Raw genomic sequence first — 15,619 nt, 5'->3', positions numbered from 1 at the left:
TTTCTGAATATGAAGGTACATATCTCACATTAATTTAAGTCTACATAAAGTAGAGCCTCTATAACTGACATATTGAAATTTACTTTCTGCTTAGCCATTTGTTATGTAAACAATTGTACATTTATTTGCCATTCTAAAACTTCAGGATCAAGTTTACATAATTTTGCTAAATTTCTGTGTTTGCTCAGAAGCAGTTTACAGTACTAAAACCAACCAGCCAAAGAACAGCTTCAACAGAAAGTTATGTCAAAAAAAAAAAAATAAAAAAGAGGAGGAAAGGAAAGAAGAAAGTCTAACTAAGTTGAAACATATGATGGTGGGGAATGGGCGGTCACAATGTTCACAGAAAAAGGTCAGTTAGTAAGTTCTTCTGCAAAAAGCCTACACACTTCAGTCAAGCACATCAGTAGAATGATCTGGGAGCACATAAACTGTTTCTGCCAATTGTGGTTTCCTCTGCAAAATAAGGAATCTCAAGGCCAGCACGTTGATCCCACTCAGCCCAGTTGGTTCATATGCACACTGTTCATGTGAGGTGTCCAGGTTCCAGTCCACACCTGCAAGAGAAACCTGCGTTAGCACCGTGCTTCGGGCTGCTCCAAGAGGGCACAGCCCACAGGAGGCTGCAGGGCTCACTCCTCTCCTGTCCAGGACCATCAACAGGGCTCTGGGGGTGCAGCAAATCACTTCCCAGCCCAGCTCCCAAATCCCTCCATGCCCAGAGCAAGGGACGTGCTCTCTCCTTGACCTTAAGTTCAGACAAACAAGAACTTGATTCCTGCCACCTTATCTTCCCCTAACACCTCCAGCTCTGGGGAATCCCAGGTCTAACCCAGTAAAGCTTTCTTTGGGAGACAAAGTTTCCTCATTAAATGGGCAATCACCTTGCAGGGATGAGAAGCCACCCCAGAGCAATACCTGAAGTGTTGCCAAACCCCCTCTCCATCACACGGATGGTCTAGCAGAGCTGGGAGTGCTCCCCACAGACTGGATCATTCCCAAGCCAATTCAGCCCAGAAACATCTTTATTTAGTAACAGTCTAACAGGGATCACTGTCCGACTAAACACAATCACAGGATATAATCTAACCAGAGCTACTGATGTTCCATTAGAGTACTAGTTCCCAAGTAAGAACAGGAGGTTTAGGGCAATTAATCCCTCTCCCTAAATTATATTTAGTGGACAAGCCAGGCAAGATCAGAGCAGCAAAGAGGTCCTTACTGCCTTCCTCGGGGTGCTCCTAACACAGTCACAACATCCTCAACTACAGAGCCCAGCAGCAGCCCTGTTGCTGTGCTCCCTTCTCGAGAAGGGAAAGCTCAACTAACAGCACATAATCTGACTTTTCCTATGAATTTTTTCCCCAAGATTTCTTTTCCTAAATGCCTAACTGCACAGACAGGAATCAGGATACATTTTGAGTGAAATACACAGCACAAAAAACCGGAGCAATTACCGTCTGAGGCCCATTGTTTTCTGTGGAATTTGAAACCATCTTTATCAGCGAGTTCCAAGATGGGTCAGCAGCATGAGGCCCGTTAAAGATGGGGCCTCCAGTACCATCTGTGATGGGGGCTACAGGAGGAATTATGGCATTCCCATACACAGAAAAAGGCATTCCCTGAGGGGAAGGAAAGGAACAGTCAGGATGCTTCCAGGAACGCCACTGCCACTGCAGGGCCGGCAGGACAGAAGGGGATTCCCGCCGCGCAGGGGGCCCAGGAGGTCATTACCCCGACTTTTGGGAAGTCCATGTATCCTGCAGGGACGGGCTGATGGAATGTACCGGAAGGCGCTACGATTCCCGCGCTGTCTCTCTCCATGGCTTGGTGCGAGAAGACGCCAGGGTCGGACATGGGCCGGTGGATCATGTGGCTGCCCATGCCGCTGTGACACCAGTCCACTTTGTCTGCCGGCAGCACAGAGACACGGCGTTAGCCACGGCGCCCCCAGTGCCCCCTGCCAGCCCGCAGCGCTCGGGGCCCGCCCGCACCACGGCGCAGCAGCACGCGGCCTGCGTGCACGGATGGACGGACGGACAACAGCAGGAGTGCCACCTGCAGGGCCGGGAGCCCCGAGCCCTGCCAGGAGGTTGGGACAGTTACCTGCAACCAGAGCGCTGCCCCTGCAACTTTCCTCCATTTCAACAGCAAAGCTGGAATTTGGGCTAACTCTCCCTCCTCCAAAAACCTCAGATCCTCCAAAAACCTCAATTCCTCGTGCCTTTGGTGCTGTGGAGAGGGTATGTACACTATGAAGACTATTTGCTCTACTTCACTACCATTCTTCCATTAATTACTTCGTATTCTAAGGGACACAGAAGTATCTGTGCAAACCAAAACCAGAAAATGATGAGCTGTAGACATGGGCTCATGTCCTAATTCTGTGAGTTCAGAGGCAGCTTGGTACTGGTGCTACAGTTCAAACCCCAGACATCTAAAAATTCAATTTTCAGAACAAAACATTAAAAAAAAAAAAAATCAGAGAAGGTGTACAGAAACATTTCTGAGGCACTCCAATACTCAAGCAGAGAAGAGCCAATCCCAGTGTGAACTGAAAATCAAAATGTTGAACTCACTGACCAAAGCAGAAAGAAAGCAGCATCCCAAAACCCGAGAAACAGCCACACAAGGCCAATAAATAGGGAATTTCTAAAGCTTTATCTGGGAAAAGACCACCAGGGAAGTAAAAAAAGGGTTTCTATTTGGGGAAAAACTCCAGCACAGTCAGTCAATTAAAACCTTCAGCTGTCTGGACTCAATCAAGGAGCAGAACAGATTGCTCTGAACGGTGGAGCAGTGCCAACCCTTGCAGGTTTCCCAGAGCAGACTGGATAAAGCCTTGAGCAATACAGGCAGAACTCATGGCAAACCCCATTTTGTGCAGGAGGCTGACAGGACAGCCAGAGGTCAAATCCAACACAGTCTCAACAGTCATACCCCCCCATCCCAAGCAGAAAAACATGAAGAAATTAGAAATAAAACTCCCCACAAAAAAACCCAATCAATATGAAAAAAGTTCATCAGTCTCTCAGAAATTGCATCCAAGGCTCCTGACAGGTTTGGTAAGAAAAGCTGTAGGATCACTAACTGAAATTATTAATAAAATCCAAAATACTAGATTCTCTGTGACTCCAGGAGAGCCAAGAGCCTTGTGCTAGTAGAAGGTGAATGGCTGAAAAGAATAAAGGAAACCCAAATGTGGAATTTTATCACTTTATAAAAGCACCTTCCTCAGCACAAAAAGTTCTACCTCAGCTACAAATGAAATATTAACTCCTACAGTACAAACAACCTCTTTATCAACCAGAAACTCCAGACACTTATCTTGTGACACCTCAATTTCCCCTCTCCCTCAATTCAATGATCCTCACTGTGTTCATGCCTGGAAGGCCTGTTTTTGTTTCTCCCGCTCCGACTTGGGAGCACCAAATCTCCACAGCCAAGACATTTCAGAACCCCTGAGGGCTTCAGAAACCCTGTTAAAACAATTCAGTGGACAGGAAGGCCAGGACAAGTCCTTTCTCCAAAGCCTTTGGAAAGAACATTTCCGTGTCTTCAGGCACTCACTTCTGCATGCTCCCGTGCTGAAGACAACTTTGGCAAACACAATGGTGTGATCAACTCAAGGGCATCTACCAACAGCACATACCTTGACTGCCACCTATACCTTCGAAGGACCAGATCCCACTGTGTCCCACCGGAGCAGCCAAGTTGCTCCCAATTACAGAAGGAGTAGACGTTCCAGTTTGTCTAATGCGTGCAGACCGTTCAGTCCCAATGGGAACAGGAACTTTTCTGTCCTGAGAAACGTTACTGGGCTTTTCTGATCCCAAGGACACTGCTGAAGGGGTGGGAGAGGGAGCTCGTACTCCAGAGGACACGGACTGAGCAGGAGATTCTGCGAGGAGAGCAACAGCAGCACTTAGTGATGGCAGCCAGATCCCACAAACCTGTCCCCCAGTGTCCAACAACTGACAAGGGGAGCTGGTTAATGCCACATTCATCCACCTCAGGATCATTTTATTTCCAGATCACAGAGTTATTCACCACCATTTAGCCCCTTATATAAAATGCTTATCATGCCCTGGTAGCTCAGCCACTGGAGGACACACACCACAAAACCTTAACTAAGCATCACTGCCTATCAGCAACAGAGGATTTGAGGATTATATCCTGAACCAGAGCTGAAATAAGCCCACGTAAACCCATGTCATTGTTGGGTTTGTTTTTTCTTCCTCTTTTTGATTTGTTCCCTGGGTTTTTGTGACATGGTTTTTGCCAATATAACAGATTACCACCTTCCCTAAATAAGCCAGCACACCACAGCTTGTTTGTTTTCTGTCCAAAAAAAACTTCTAACTGCAGGGGCCAAAGGTAGAGGAGGAACCAGAACCTGCCCTAAGGATTTTATCCTGGAATTCCTTGCGCAGTTCTGCCAGACCATTTTATTTATACAGCAGCTTCTCAGCAGCTCCCCGCTGACCAGAACTCACCATTTGATGCTGATGAACATGGAGGCAATAAACTAAGAGGGGAAAAATGCTGTCTGTTGAAATTAGCAGCTGCAGGCGCTCCGCCCAGCGGCGTCCCGGGCGCGTAGATCTGCCCTCCCGACAGGTTGGAGGCAAAGGTCCCCAGGTGTGTAGAAGAAGGTGTTACAGAAGCATAGGGAGAATCCATACTGACAATACCTACGAGAGAAAAAGGGCACAAGTGACTCCCACAACTCCAGCACTCCGACAGCATGGAAATAGAAAGGAAAACTTTTATCCAGTCTGTCCTTGGGGGCGTGCGTTACAACTTTCCAAAGGCAACTGGAGCATTAAGCTTCACACCCTGCAAGTCTGTTCATATGTGGTGCTGTACACCTAAACCAAGAATGATATCCCAAACACAAGAATCACTGCTCCCTTCATGTCCTCTTCAATGAAAATGAGGAAAAATAAAATCTCAGGGATCTAAGACTTATGCATCTGTGTATCTTAGGGGCACACAAGGTCCTAGTCAAAATGCTGACTAGTATATCAAGATGAAAAAAATCAACACCATCATATTCACAAAATAGGAAACAAAGTGCTGTTTTTTCTCTCAAACTACTAGCACCTCAGTGCTCCTACAAAACCAGGCAGAGATGGTACAAACCATCTCTGTACTTTTCTCAAAGCTACAGAACAGGCTCTGTGACAACCCCTTGGCCTCTGTTTTGGGCAGAAAACAAAATATCTCACTAAAAAATGCAGGCAATCGAGGAAATTACCTTTTTTGGATCAAATTTAGTAGTTAAGGGAAGACACTTCCTGTAACTTCCAAGTTCATATTAAACACCACTTTTTTACTGCCCCAGCCCTTGGAAGATGCTGCACATTTTTCTGCAGCCTCAGGACAAGGTATCACAAACTGGAAGAGTCACTATCTGGTAGGGAAGTGGGGTGAAAATAAGAGTGTTTTATCATCTCAGCTTATTTTATCAAGCCCATCAGCTGCCAAGCAGTAACTAGATTTGACAGGGCACTTCAAATGAACTCCACTTGGCTTAAACAACACAAGAATGAACTGTATTGCTATGGAATGGACACAAGCCAGAGGCTTACCTGAGGGACTTGGAGCTGGCCTCTGTAACGGTGGCCTAAAACCTGGGGCTTTGGAAGTATCAGGCTGATGTAACGGATCTGAATTTGGCAAAAATGAGGACTTAGCTGAGAGCATGGACTCCGGTGTTGTCTGAGAGGAAACGACGGACCCGCCCCAGAAGGCGTGCGCAGACGTGGGGCTGCTCTCGAACAACGTACTAAAGGGCCCGAAAGGCAGGGTAGCACTGAAGTTGTTCCCCATGGGCTTGTTCGCCGAGTGGGCCGAATTCTGAGAAGCACTTTGTGTACTTAAGGTAGAAGGAAGCTGCACTGAAGAAGGAACGCTGTGGGGCCGTTTGATGTGGTTAACGTTGAGGACTGCGACGGAGGAGTTCTGCACGGGAGCCGGATTCTTGGGGACGCTGCCGGTCCCGTGGACAGGCGGTCTGATGGCTGGGGTTTCCATCTTGGCCGCGGGCTGAGCGGAGCCCACGGCCGGCTGGGACACGGGGTAGGTCATGGGAGCGCTGCTGGCGCCTACCGCCGGAGCAGATGAGCTCGTCGCCGCTAAACTCGGAGGCACGACCATGCGAGGATCTGGTGCGGGAACCTGAGGTTGCTGGAGAGGGGGCCTGGCCTCCGGCAGGGGCGCTCCCGGGGGCTGCTGATGAGCAGGATGCACGGAGGAGCCGCCGGTCCCGGGATTGGGCTGCCTGCCGCCGGTCGAGCCGGCCGCATCCACGGCGGGCGGGCTGCCCGCGTCCGGCTCGGAGGGCGGCGCGCCTTTGTTGGGAGAGGCTGCGGCGCAGTCAGGAGGACTGCTCCTGGAGACGCCCGCCGGCTGCGCGGGAGGAGAGGGAGACGAGGGGGAGGAGGCGGGGTAGTGTTCTTTGGCAGTAGGAGTCGGATAGGTGGTGTTGGTGGGCGCCGTGCTCGTGTTGCTCGCCGTGGTGGTCACGGTGGTGGTGGTGGCGTTGGACGTCTTCACCACGGTGACGAACAGCTGCCTCCTGACCGAGGGGGAGCTCGGGTTGCCGCTCGCCGAAGATCCAGGCACAGTGGAAGCCACCGAAGTCGTCGTCGCCGTGGGGCTCGTCGTCAAGGAGCTGGCTGCGTTCGCCTGAGCGCCGCCGCTGTTCTGGCTGTTGTGGCGAGGCACCATGTGAGGTTTCGGCGAGTTGGTCGCTCGGGCGGGGCTCAGCGGCCTGACGGGAAACGGGCCCCACGTGGACTGGGCCGGCGGGAAGGTGCCTCCGAAGTGCGTCATGGGCAGCCGCGGCGGACGGATCTGCTGGAACGTCTGAGCGGCGAGGAGCGCGTGTGCAAACTGCGGAGGAGGATATGCCAGCGGCAGGGAAACCTGGAAACCGGGCCGCACGTTGTTCACGGGGTTCTTGATGCTCTTGTGAGAGGATGCCGAGGAGATTGCAGGCACGGTGAGCGCGGAGGCCGTCTGAGATGTCGACGAAGCAGCTACGGTGGTCACTTTGATGCCCACGAGAGAACTGTTAGCAGCTGTAGTGGTGGCAGGAGTCGAGGACCCTATCTTGGAATTTACAGTTGAACTTTTCAAACGGTTCTTTGGAATAAGTTCATCAATTTCCTTGTCTGGATCCTTAATCAAAGCATTGATCAACTGCGTGGCCTGTCTGGTTGATTCTGTGCCACCCCTACAAAAAGGAAGGACAGGGAAAGTGCATCCAAAGCATTTACACACGTTACAGCCAAAGACCTCCCACACAGGATCCAGCCTCTCTTCTGTCACCCTAACACAAACAGGAAAATAACTCTCTATTAAAAAACTGAGCTTGGCACAGTCCTGCTGCAGACAATTACTCAAGAAGTTCAAGTTGAATGCTCCAAATCCCAAAAAACTCAAATGGACAAAATATTCACTTCCCTAAATATGTATTACAACCCCATACACAGAACCCCAACATTTATTTTCTCACAAGCCATCTTTTGTACCTGCTGAGGCTTATACTCCGTTTCCCCACCCCATTCATCTCCCCTGCTTTCAAGGGATCTTCCAAGGAACAACCAGATTAAGCCTTTAATTTTCGTATGCAGACAAACATTCTACAAGGAGCAAACACCCACAGGACGGAGCCAACGCAGGATCCTGCTCACCCACCTTATGGTGATGATTCGGTCTCCAGTTTTATCCTTCTGTTTGTCAATGTCTATGTGCGCTCCCGTGCACTCCCGGATCGCGTTGATGTTACATCCTCCTCTGCCAATAACTCTGGAAATCACAGTTGATGGGACAGAAACCTTCTTGGATCTACACAAAAGAGAAACAATATTAAGTGGGAAACACTTCCATAGCAAGAAGCTGTGGGCAGGCTGGTCAAAAGAATCACTGTCTTTTCTGATTCAACCTATGCAGCAGCAGCTTTGTGAGATCTCAAACCCACTAAGAAGGTCATTCAGTAACTCCAAGGAAGGCTACACAAAAGGCAGCATCAAAGTGAATTAGGGGATTGTTCTGCTTACCTTCTCACAACTTCCTTCCAACCTTCTTCCCTTTTCTGCCCACGTTTGGGACTAGCAATGGTTAGCTTCCCGTTTGGAGAAGAAAGGGGAGAAGGAGCGGATTTTGTGCAAGTAGACAAGGAATTACTGGTCACTTCATTAATAACTTCGGACAACCTGCAAAAGGAATTAAAAAGCTGTCATTACGTGGGGGAGGAGAAAAGGATGACTTGCACTTAGCATTCGTGGTCACAGGAACTCACTTGATGGATGACTTGCCAGGCACTGCTTTCCTCTCATCCTTTGGACAAGTGACGAGCACCGACGGTTGCTTTTTGTTGCTCTGTGTGTTGGTGACAGCTGTGGAGGAATGATTGTCACTCTTGTGGCTGCTGTTGCTGTTGCTGCTCTCATCGCTGCAGCTGGAGATCCTCATATTGTCACTGTCACCGCTCTCACTAGTGCTGCTGCTCTTGGATTCCCCGTTCACCTTCTCAGGCTGGCTATAGGAAATGGGAAGCTGATCATCAAATATAATCTGAACGTTGTCGGGGGTTACTTTGTTTTTCCTGTTTTTCCTCTTGGAGCTCGTTGTGGTGATGGTGTTATTCCTCTTCCCGTGAGAGCCTGCTAACGTTGTCCAGGTTGCAGATATACCTATGGTGGTGGTGGTGGTAGCACTGGGAGGCTCCGTTGGGACCTCGGGATCATCTGACAAAAGAGGAAAGAAAAAGCAGGAGTAACTTAGCTGGTTTGAGGAAACCTGAGTGTTTTGCTTTCCAAATCACACCTGCCCCAACAAAAAACTTTATTACTAACTTCTTGGCAAAGCTCTAAGAAACACACAAAGCCCTTGACTATGAGACATCCATAAATCTATTACAGATGTCATAGCAGCTCATACTGAATTTCATTCTTTTCTTGGAATAATTGCGGTAATCACCTTCAGCTTTTAACTTCTCTTTCTCCTGAGCAGCTTGAAGTTCAAAATTCTCTTTATTTTTCGCTTCTATTTCTTCAAGTTTTCGCCTTTGTTCTTCTTTTTTCTTCCTCCTTTTCTCTTTTCTCTTCTCTCTTTTGGCAGCCAGAGCCAGTCTCCTGCTTTCTTCCCTTAGCTACAAGTCAAGCATGTGGAACAGCATTACAAGATGTCCCATGCATTTCAAAAAATCCAAATGCTTTTTATTTCCTTTGATTTTTCCCTTTTACTTCTACTACAGTATCATGGTTTTTAGAAAACTAGTTAGTTTTTTTAATATTTAGGACACAAAATTGGGTTTAGACCTTAAATCCATATGAGTATGACTAGAAAACGCCACACTCGTTTTTTTGACAAATCACATTCAGCAATCCTTCTTTTGGTACAGAGGAAATAGTTATATTGGCATTTCCTGATCCAATGTCTCTGAATAATAGCAAAGATCCAAGATTACCTGAACAGCAAGGTGCTCAGCTCTGAACACTCCAATTACGGTCATTACACACACTCCTGTAACCCAGTAACTACTTCTATCAACCTTACCATCTTGAAGGAGCGTGAAATAGGTACTTTAAGAGAGAAATAATCCCAGCTGCAACTCTTCGCACTTGCCTTCTCCAAGTCCAGTTCCTCTAGCAGAATGCTTGCGTTTTTGTTGGCTTCTGCAGCCTGTCTATCTTTGGCTTGAACAATTGACTCCATGCACAAGTGGCACTTCTTCAGCATCTCCTGAAATGACAGAGTGCATTGAGAACAAAGTGTCACGTGCTCTCATTTCCTGCTGCTTTTCCTCAAAAATTCCAGTGGGACTCGTGCTCTGGCTGAAAGCTGGCCAGTGAGCTGAGAGGCCAGCTCACTGCCTCTGAGGCTGAGACACAACACTGTTCCTCCTCAAGTGTTTCCTTGCCCCCTTACCTTATCAGTGATGGTTGCAATGTATCTCATGCACTCCGAGTCCGAGGGGAACTGGTTCACCTCTTTCACCAGGTAACGAACCACTTTCACGTGGCCCTGCAAAACACGTTTCAAGGACAACACTTGCTGTCACACCAGCTGCCTCTGGCTTACTGAGAAACACTTCAGCCCCAGCACTCCTTGCAAAATATTTATTTCCAACTCCTCACCACATGAAGCTCTCAACACTTTTTTTGAGATCTTTCTCACCTTCTGAACTAGTGAGGCACATTTCTGCTACCAGAAAAGGCAACTAATTACCTCTCATCAGGTTGCCCTTACTCCAGAAGTACTTGAAAAACCTCTGCCTTTTTTGGGGCAGTTTTCAGACGCCCATTTCTAACAGCTTAACAGCTTCAAGCTTCTACAGTCATCTGCAATGCTTCCAGTACTGCAACATCTCAACTACACTCCCTTACTAACAGAAATCATTTGTAGAATCAAATCAGGCTAAACTGCACTTTTTTTGACCAAAGTCCTCACCCTCTGTTGCATAAATCCTATTTCCCCCCAGTTCTACTAAACAGAAACACATGGCAATTTTCACCCCTCACACACAGCAGAACCAGACTCACTACACTGCCTATAAAGCAAACCGCAATTAGAATTGAACACAGATATTATTACACAGGTGACACATGGATCTGCTTCTGAAGATTCAAGGCCAAGTATCCAAAGTAACTGAGATATTATGAAATATGTAGCTTCTGTCAGTATGTTCTACTTCTAACATCTATGTAGGGATGAGCAAGACAATCCTAGCTAAGAGCCAAGCTGAACTCCACCATTTACCTTTCGGAAGGCTGCCATGAGAGGAGTTATTTTCCTGTTATCAGCTGCATCCACATCAGCTCCAGCCTGCACCAGCAGCTGGACCACATCAAGATGGCCCCCATTGGCTGCCAGCCACAGTGGAGTATTGCCCTTCTTGTTCCGCACATCGATGTGAGCGCCCCTACAACACCAAACACATGCCATCAAAACCCTGCTTTTAGGCAACAGCAAGCACTCTGACCCCAAGGAGAACTTAATTTGAGTCCTTGGCATAAATTGAATTATGTGACAGAACTCAGACACACAGAACCTTTCCCACCTCCTGACCCCCTACTGGGTATTTGGAAATGTGACTGCATTTTGGGAAAACAAAGCCTAAACACAGCCAGGTTTTCCTTCAAGCTGCTCCCTTGCCAACACCGTACCTGCTAATGAGGAGCTCACAGAACTTGTAGTGCCCCTTGTCTGCTGCAATGGTTAAAGCTGTGTCTCTGGATGAAGGGACCGGGGGCGCGTTGACATCTGCACCTTTGTCCAGCAGGACCCTGCCCACCTCGGCGTATCCCCCAGAGGCTGCTTCCATCAAGGGAGTGAGACCAGTCTGGGACAAGCAGACAGAAGCCATTAGTGGGGGCGAGTGGCTTACCTGAGACACAGTGTTTATCTGACTCATAAACACAATGGGTCACTGCCCTTATGCTTGTAAGCACCTCAAGATGAATCAACACTTTTTTGAAGAAACACACTTTTTGATGAGCTTTGCAACCACCAAAACCTTAGCCCTTCAATGCAGCCATGTTTTTCTCTATGATATCTGATTCAGTTAACTGGGCTAGAGAACTGAACTAGAGAAGCTGACTCGCACAAAGGCAAGAAAATCAGGTACCAACACAGACATGATGACTTCCAAGCACCTCCCTCTGGAGCCCCTTCCAGCTGTTTGCTCTTTACCTTGGCTCTGTGCTCCACGTTAGCTTTTCTATCAAGCAGCAGGCTGACCACCTCAGTTCTTCCTTGGAAACAGGCCAGAGTCAGAGCTGTATTCCTGTTGGTCTCGATCTGGGCATTTATGTCAGAGCCCATGTCCAGTAACAACTTGACAGCAGCAGTGTGCCCATTCATGGCTGCCAGCATCAAGGGAGAAATGCCCAATTTGCTACCAGTTCTGAAAGAGAAGAAAGAAAGAACCACAACTGTTTTAAGGGTCATTTCAGAAATGTAACTACAATACACTACTGGAGGCAGGGTATTCACACACTGAAAAATCAGCAGCATACCAACTTCTACGGAACCTAGAAAAGGTTCTCCACAGCAGTATGGTTTAGGACAAGTGTTTCTACTTTAGAGACTTCACTTTTACTTTTTGATGGCTTCAAATTGAAGGGCATCTCTTATGAGGTGTGCTTATAACTCACAGCCTGTGCTTGGCCCTTTGCTTGTACCCGTGCAGCTCTCACCTGAGCTGTTTTCTACCTCCCAATGGATGCAAAAGCATGCCATAAACACACACACAGAGAAAACTACGCAGGGAAAACACACACACTTGCCTCACATAACTCAGAACAGAGCACACGAGGTAAGGGCTGTGAAGGGAACTTGCCTGGAATTGATTTCTGCCCCAGCATTCAGCAGAATCTTGATAATGTTCACGTAGCCACCTGAGGCGGCGAGGCTCAGAGGTGTGTAATCAGACACATTCCTGTGCTCCTTGTTTGCCCCTCGAGCTAGCAGCAACTCCACCACCTGCAGTGTTTCAACACATAACATCTGGTTTGCCCCCAAACTTGCAAATCTAGCCAAGACAAATGCTTTTTACACCTAAATGTTCTGCTGGAAGATGTCAATGGTAAGAAAGCCACTTTAATCAGTTGCTTTGCTATACTCCTTGCCCTCATGACTGGATGAGGCCACACCTGTGTCCCCAAAGCCACGGTTAAACTTCCCTTAAAAAAAAAAAAAAAAAAAAAGAACTATCCTGGCTGCTCATGAGTGTACCAAATTCAACAGCAGAATAAGAAAAAGCAGATCTCCTCACAATTGTTTCAGCCAGACCCGAACAAGCAGTTTCAGTACGGTGTACAAAGCACTCCTGCTCTTTGCCCTCTCCTGCAGAGGACTTGACCAGAAACTGAACTGTCTAGCAACTTACAATCACAGTGTACACTGAGGTGAAAACCCATGGTGTCACGTCCAGTGCAATGGTAAATTTGCTTCCCTTTCAGGTTTTAAGCATTAAAAAAGTTTAGATAAGATCTGCACAATTCTCAATCAGAGTGTTTCCCACAGAACAAATACACTGTCAAACCCAAAATTTGGGCAGGAGGGTGTTCTGACATCATCTCTGCTGCCCAAAGCCCAGCTTTTTCCCATTTTTTCCCCCCAAAAACTATGATAAGGCTCATATACGGAACCCATTTGTGTCTAACTCCTGATTCTCAGCACGAATACTCATGACAGCATTCACTTTCATATCTACATTTCATTATGCTCATTAAGGTCCCACAATGGGGCACTAATGACTGCATTCACAAGGACACCTGCACAGCACCAGTCCAGTTCCAAAAGAGAAAAAGCAGTCTGGATGAGACACGTGGTAATGTGTAAACTGGAAAGTGTGAAGGTCTTTGCATCTTTTTTAAACACATATCCTGTGTGACTATCCTATCTTTTCTGGAAGATTCTTGTACCGTACTGACACAATATGCCATTCACACACTGCTTCTCAAGATTTAAGGTTTACTTCACCTCTTGCCTCCCTCCTGAACAAGCCAAAGACAAGGGAGTGTCCTTGGTTCTCTCAGACTGGGCTTCAATATCAGCTCCATTATCCAGCAAGATTTCCACAACCCCCACATGGCCGGCTGTGGCAGCCAAAATAAGTGGAGTAAACCCTGAAACAGAACACATGACACGAGTTACAGCACCAGAAGAGCAAGTTTCACATGAAGTCTAGGCTTACTGGGGGTTTATTTAGTGGGAACACTGGCAAAGCAGACAGGGTTCATGCTGCCATGGTGAGACACCCACCTTTCTTGTCCCTGTGCTCAATGTTAGCTCCTCTCTCCAGCAGGGTTTGTACCAGTTCTTCATGGCCACCAGCACAAGCCAGTGTCAAGGCTGTGTCATGGTTACTCTCAGTCTAAACCAAACAGACATACACACAAGATAAAGACTTGCTCTTTCAAGTACAGCCCCTGTTATAGCCAAAACACAACTGTACCCATGCCAAAGGAAAAAGCTTCCATAAGCTAAGGGCATGTTTATGGATGCCCCCCTCGACAGCTGAGTGCAAGTTCATGACAGGATTCCACCTCTCAAGGCAGCTCTGCTGGAGGTTTAAGAAGAAATCCTGGCAAGAACTGAGATTCTTCAAGAACTGAGCTCTCATCTGTGCTCTGCTAACCAGATTAACTTCTTTAGCATTGCCTGACTGTGACCTTTAGATGGTATAATGAAGGTAAGAATTCTGTCTTTAATGCTTAGCACGCTGATTCTGCCAAAGGCTTCACCAGGGCAGAATCCAAGCCAAATGCCACAAGCAACTAAGTAGCAGGGGCTGATTTTTCCAGAGGTTTCTCTCCTTTTCTCCCCAATGATCTCATGCCTTTGCTCTGCTCCATGCTGCTCAGTCTTAGTCACGTTATGTTTAGCCCACAGCTGTGCATAGATATGTGCCAGTCAATATGTATATGCTTTCTGCTGATGGCCAGCTAGGTCCAAGTCAACGTAAAGCTGCCCTTTTAACAATTATTTTCATACACAAAAGCCTCTCCCTTAGTGAAAATGAGAGCTTCAATTATTAGTTTCAAGACTCACGTTGGCCACGATCTCTGGCCAACAACTTGGAAGCACAACCAAAAACTCTGTGTGCAGTGCTCAAGGCTTATTTTTGTCTTAGGATACCAGGCCAGAAAATACTTCATTTCTGTCAGTAGGCAACTCTGCTGTTCCTCATAATCCCACTGACAACAAAGGAATAAGAAATGCAAGTGTTCAGTCATTCAGAGACCTTTTTCTGTTCAGCGAGAGCACAGAGGAAAGTGGGTTGTGACTCTTGGGGCGTTGCTCTGGCTTTCTAAAAGCAGCAAACCCAGTCCCCAGACCCCAGACAATTGCACAGCAGAGCTGTGCCACCACTGAATTACTGAGGATGCAGGAAAAAGCAGCTTGGTGCATCTGTGAGGGCGGCAGGCTCACCTGGGCATCGATGTCTATAGCAGGGTAGATGGGCAGCATGGCTGAAGGAGAAATGATGGGACTCGGAGTCGGCGTCTGAGGTTGGGACACTGAGGTGGCAATGCTGTGGGTAGGAGTGTTTGACATTGCAGATGCTCTTCCACTCACTGCTGTTGGACAGAAGAACCACGCTTAGTCAAAGCAAAACACTTCCCAATGGAATGTGACAATAAAGGGACAGTGGGATGAATTCCCACCAACAGAAGGAACTGTTGTTTTCCACAAATATACGTATTCCACACACTGAGCCCAACCTTTGATCCTTTAACTCTTAGAATTTCAACTATGAAAAAGGTTTACTGCATTCAATCAAAGAAAGAGTTAAGTATCAGACTGACATGTTTTCTAAAAGCCCACCAGAAGTTTTTTGGTTTTTTTTTTTTTAACCCAAAGACTTTCCTACAACAAATCAGCCATAATTTGGACCTGGAGCTCCATACCTTTGGAAGCAGGGCTGCAGAACAAGTCCAACCAACGGGTACCTATGCAATTTTTCTTAAAACAGTTTAAATGTTTTCATGTAGAAGTACCTATGGAATTTTTCTTAAAACAGTTTAAATGTTTTCACGGAGAAGTCTGTCCAGCCTTCACCCCCACCCCCCATAAACATAAAGAAGCAACAGGGCAG

At 47.3% G+C, this 15,619-nt stretch overlaps 1 protein-coding gene across 4 annotated transcripts in view; it reads right to left on the bottom strand.

The window, feature by feature from the left end:
- Window positions 1-248: 248 nt before the first annotated feature.
- The window catches only part of ANKRD17 (ankyrin repeat domain 17), a 67,457-nt gene continuing 52,086 nt past the window's right edge, over window positions 249-15,619 (bottom strand). For 3 of the 4 annotated variants that reach the window (XM_050973360.1, XM_050973362.1, XM_030239600.2), the window contains 19 exons: window positions 14,953-15,101; window positions 13,783-13,894; window positions 13,501-13,646; window positions 12,356-12,498; window positions 11,707-11,920; window positions 11,181-11,356; window positions 10,774-10,936; window positions 9,943-10,038; window positions 9,640-9,756; window positions 8,992-9,163; window positions 8,312-8,759; window positions 8,070-8,225; window positions 7,708-7,857; window positions 5,595-7,243; window positions 4,497-4,694; window positions 3,653-3,901; window positions 1,735-1,910; window positions 1,458-1,622; window positions 249-557 (listed from right to left, as the gene is read on the bottom strand). In XM_050973360.1, the coding sequence (XP_050829317.1) occupies window positions 498-557; window positions 1,458-1,622; window positions 1,735-1,910; window positions 3,653-3,901; window positions 4,497-4,694; window positions 5,595-7,243; window positions 7,708-7,857; window positions 8,070-8,225; window positions 8,312-8,759; window positions 8,992-9,163; window positions 9,640-9,756; window positions 9,943-10,038; window positions 10,774-10,936; window positions 11,181-11,356; window positions 11,707-11,920; window positions 12,356-12,498; window positions 13,501-13,646; window positions 13,783-13,894; window positions 14,953-15,101 (4,739 nt within the window). In that variant the 3' untranslated portion in view covers window positions 249-497. The remainder of the gene's footprint in view (window positions 558-1,457; window positions 1,623-1,734; window positions 1,911-3,652; window positions 3,902-4,496; window positions 4,695-5,594; window positions 7,244-7,707; window positions 7,858-8,069; window positions 8,226-8,311; window positions 8,760-8,991; window positions 9,164-9,639; window positions 9,757-9,942; window positions 10,039-10,773; window positions 10,937-11,180; window positions 11,357-11,706; window positions 11,921-12,355; window positions 12,499-13,500; window positions 13,647-13,782; window positions 13,895-14,952; window positions 15,102-15,619) is intronic. The other variant, XM_050973361.1, reaches the window with a different exon arrangement.

The sequence above is a fragment of the Serinus canaria genome, chromosome 4, assembly GCF_022539315.1.
Source record: "Serinus canaria isolate serCan28SL12 chromosome 4, serCan2020, whole genome shotgun sequence".
Classification (NCBI taxonomy): domain Eukaryota; kingdom Metazoa; phylum Chordata; class Aves; order Passeriformes; family Fringillidae; genus Serinus; species Serinus canaria.
The sequence above is the reverse complement of the archived record's forward strand: the minus strand, read 5'-3'. Positions and strand labels throughout refer to the sequence as shown.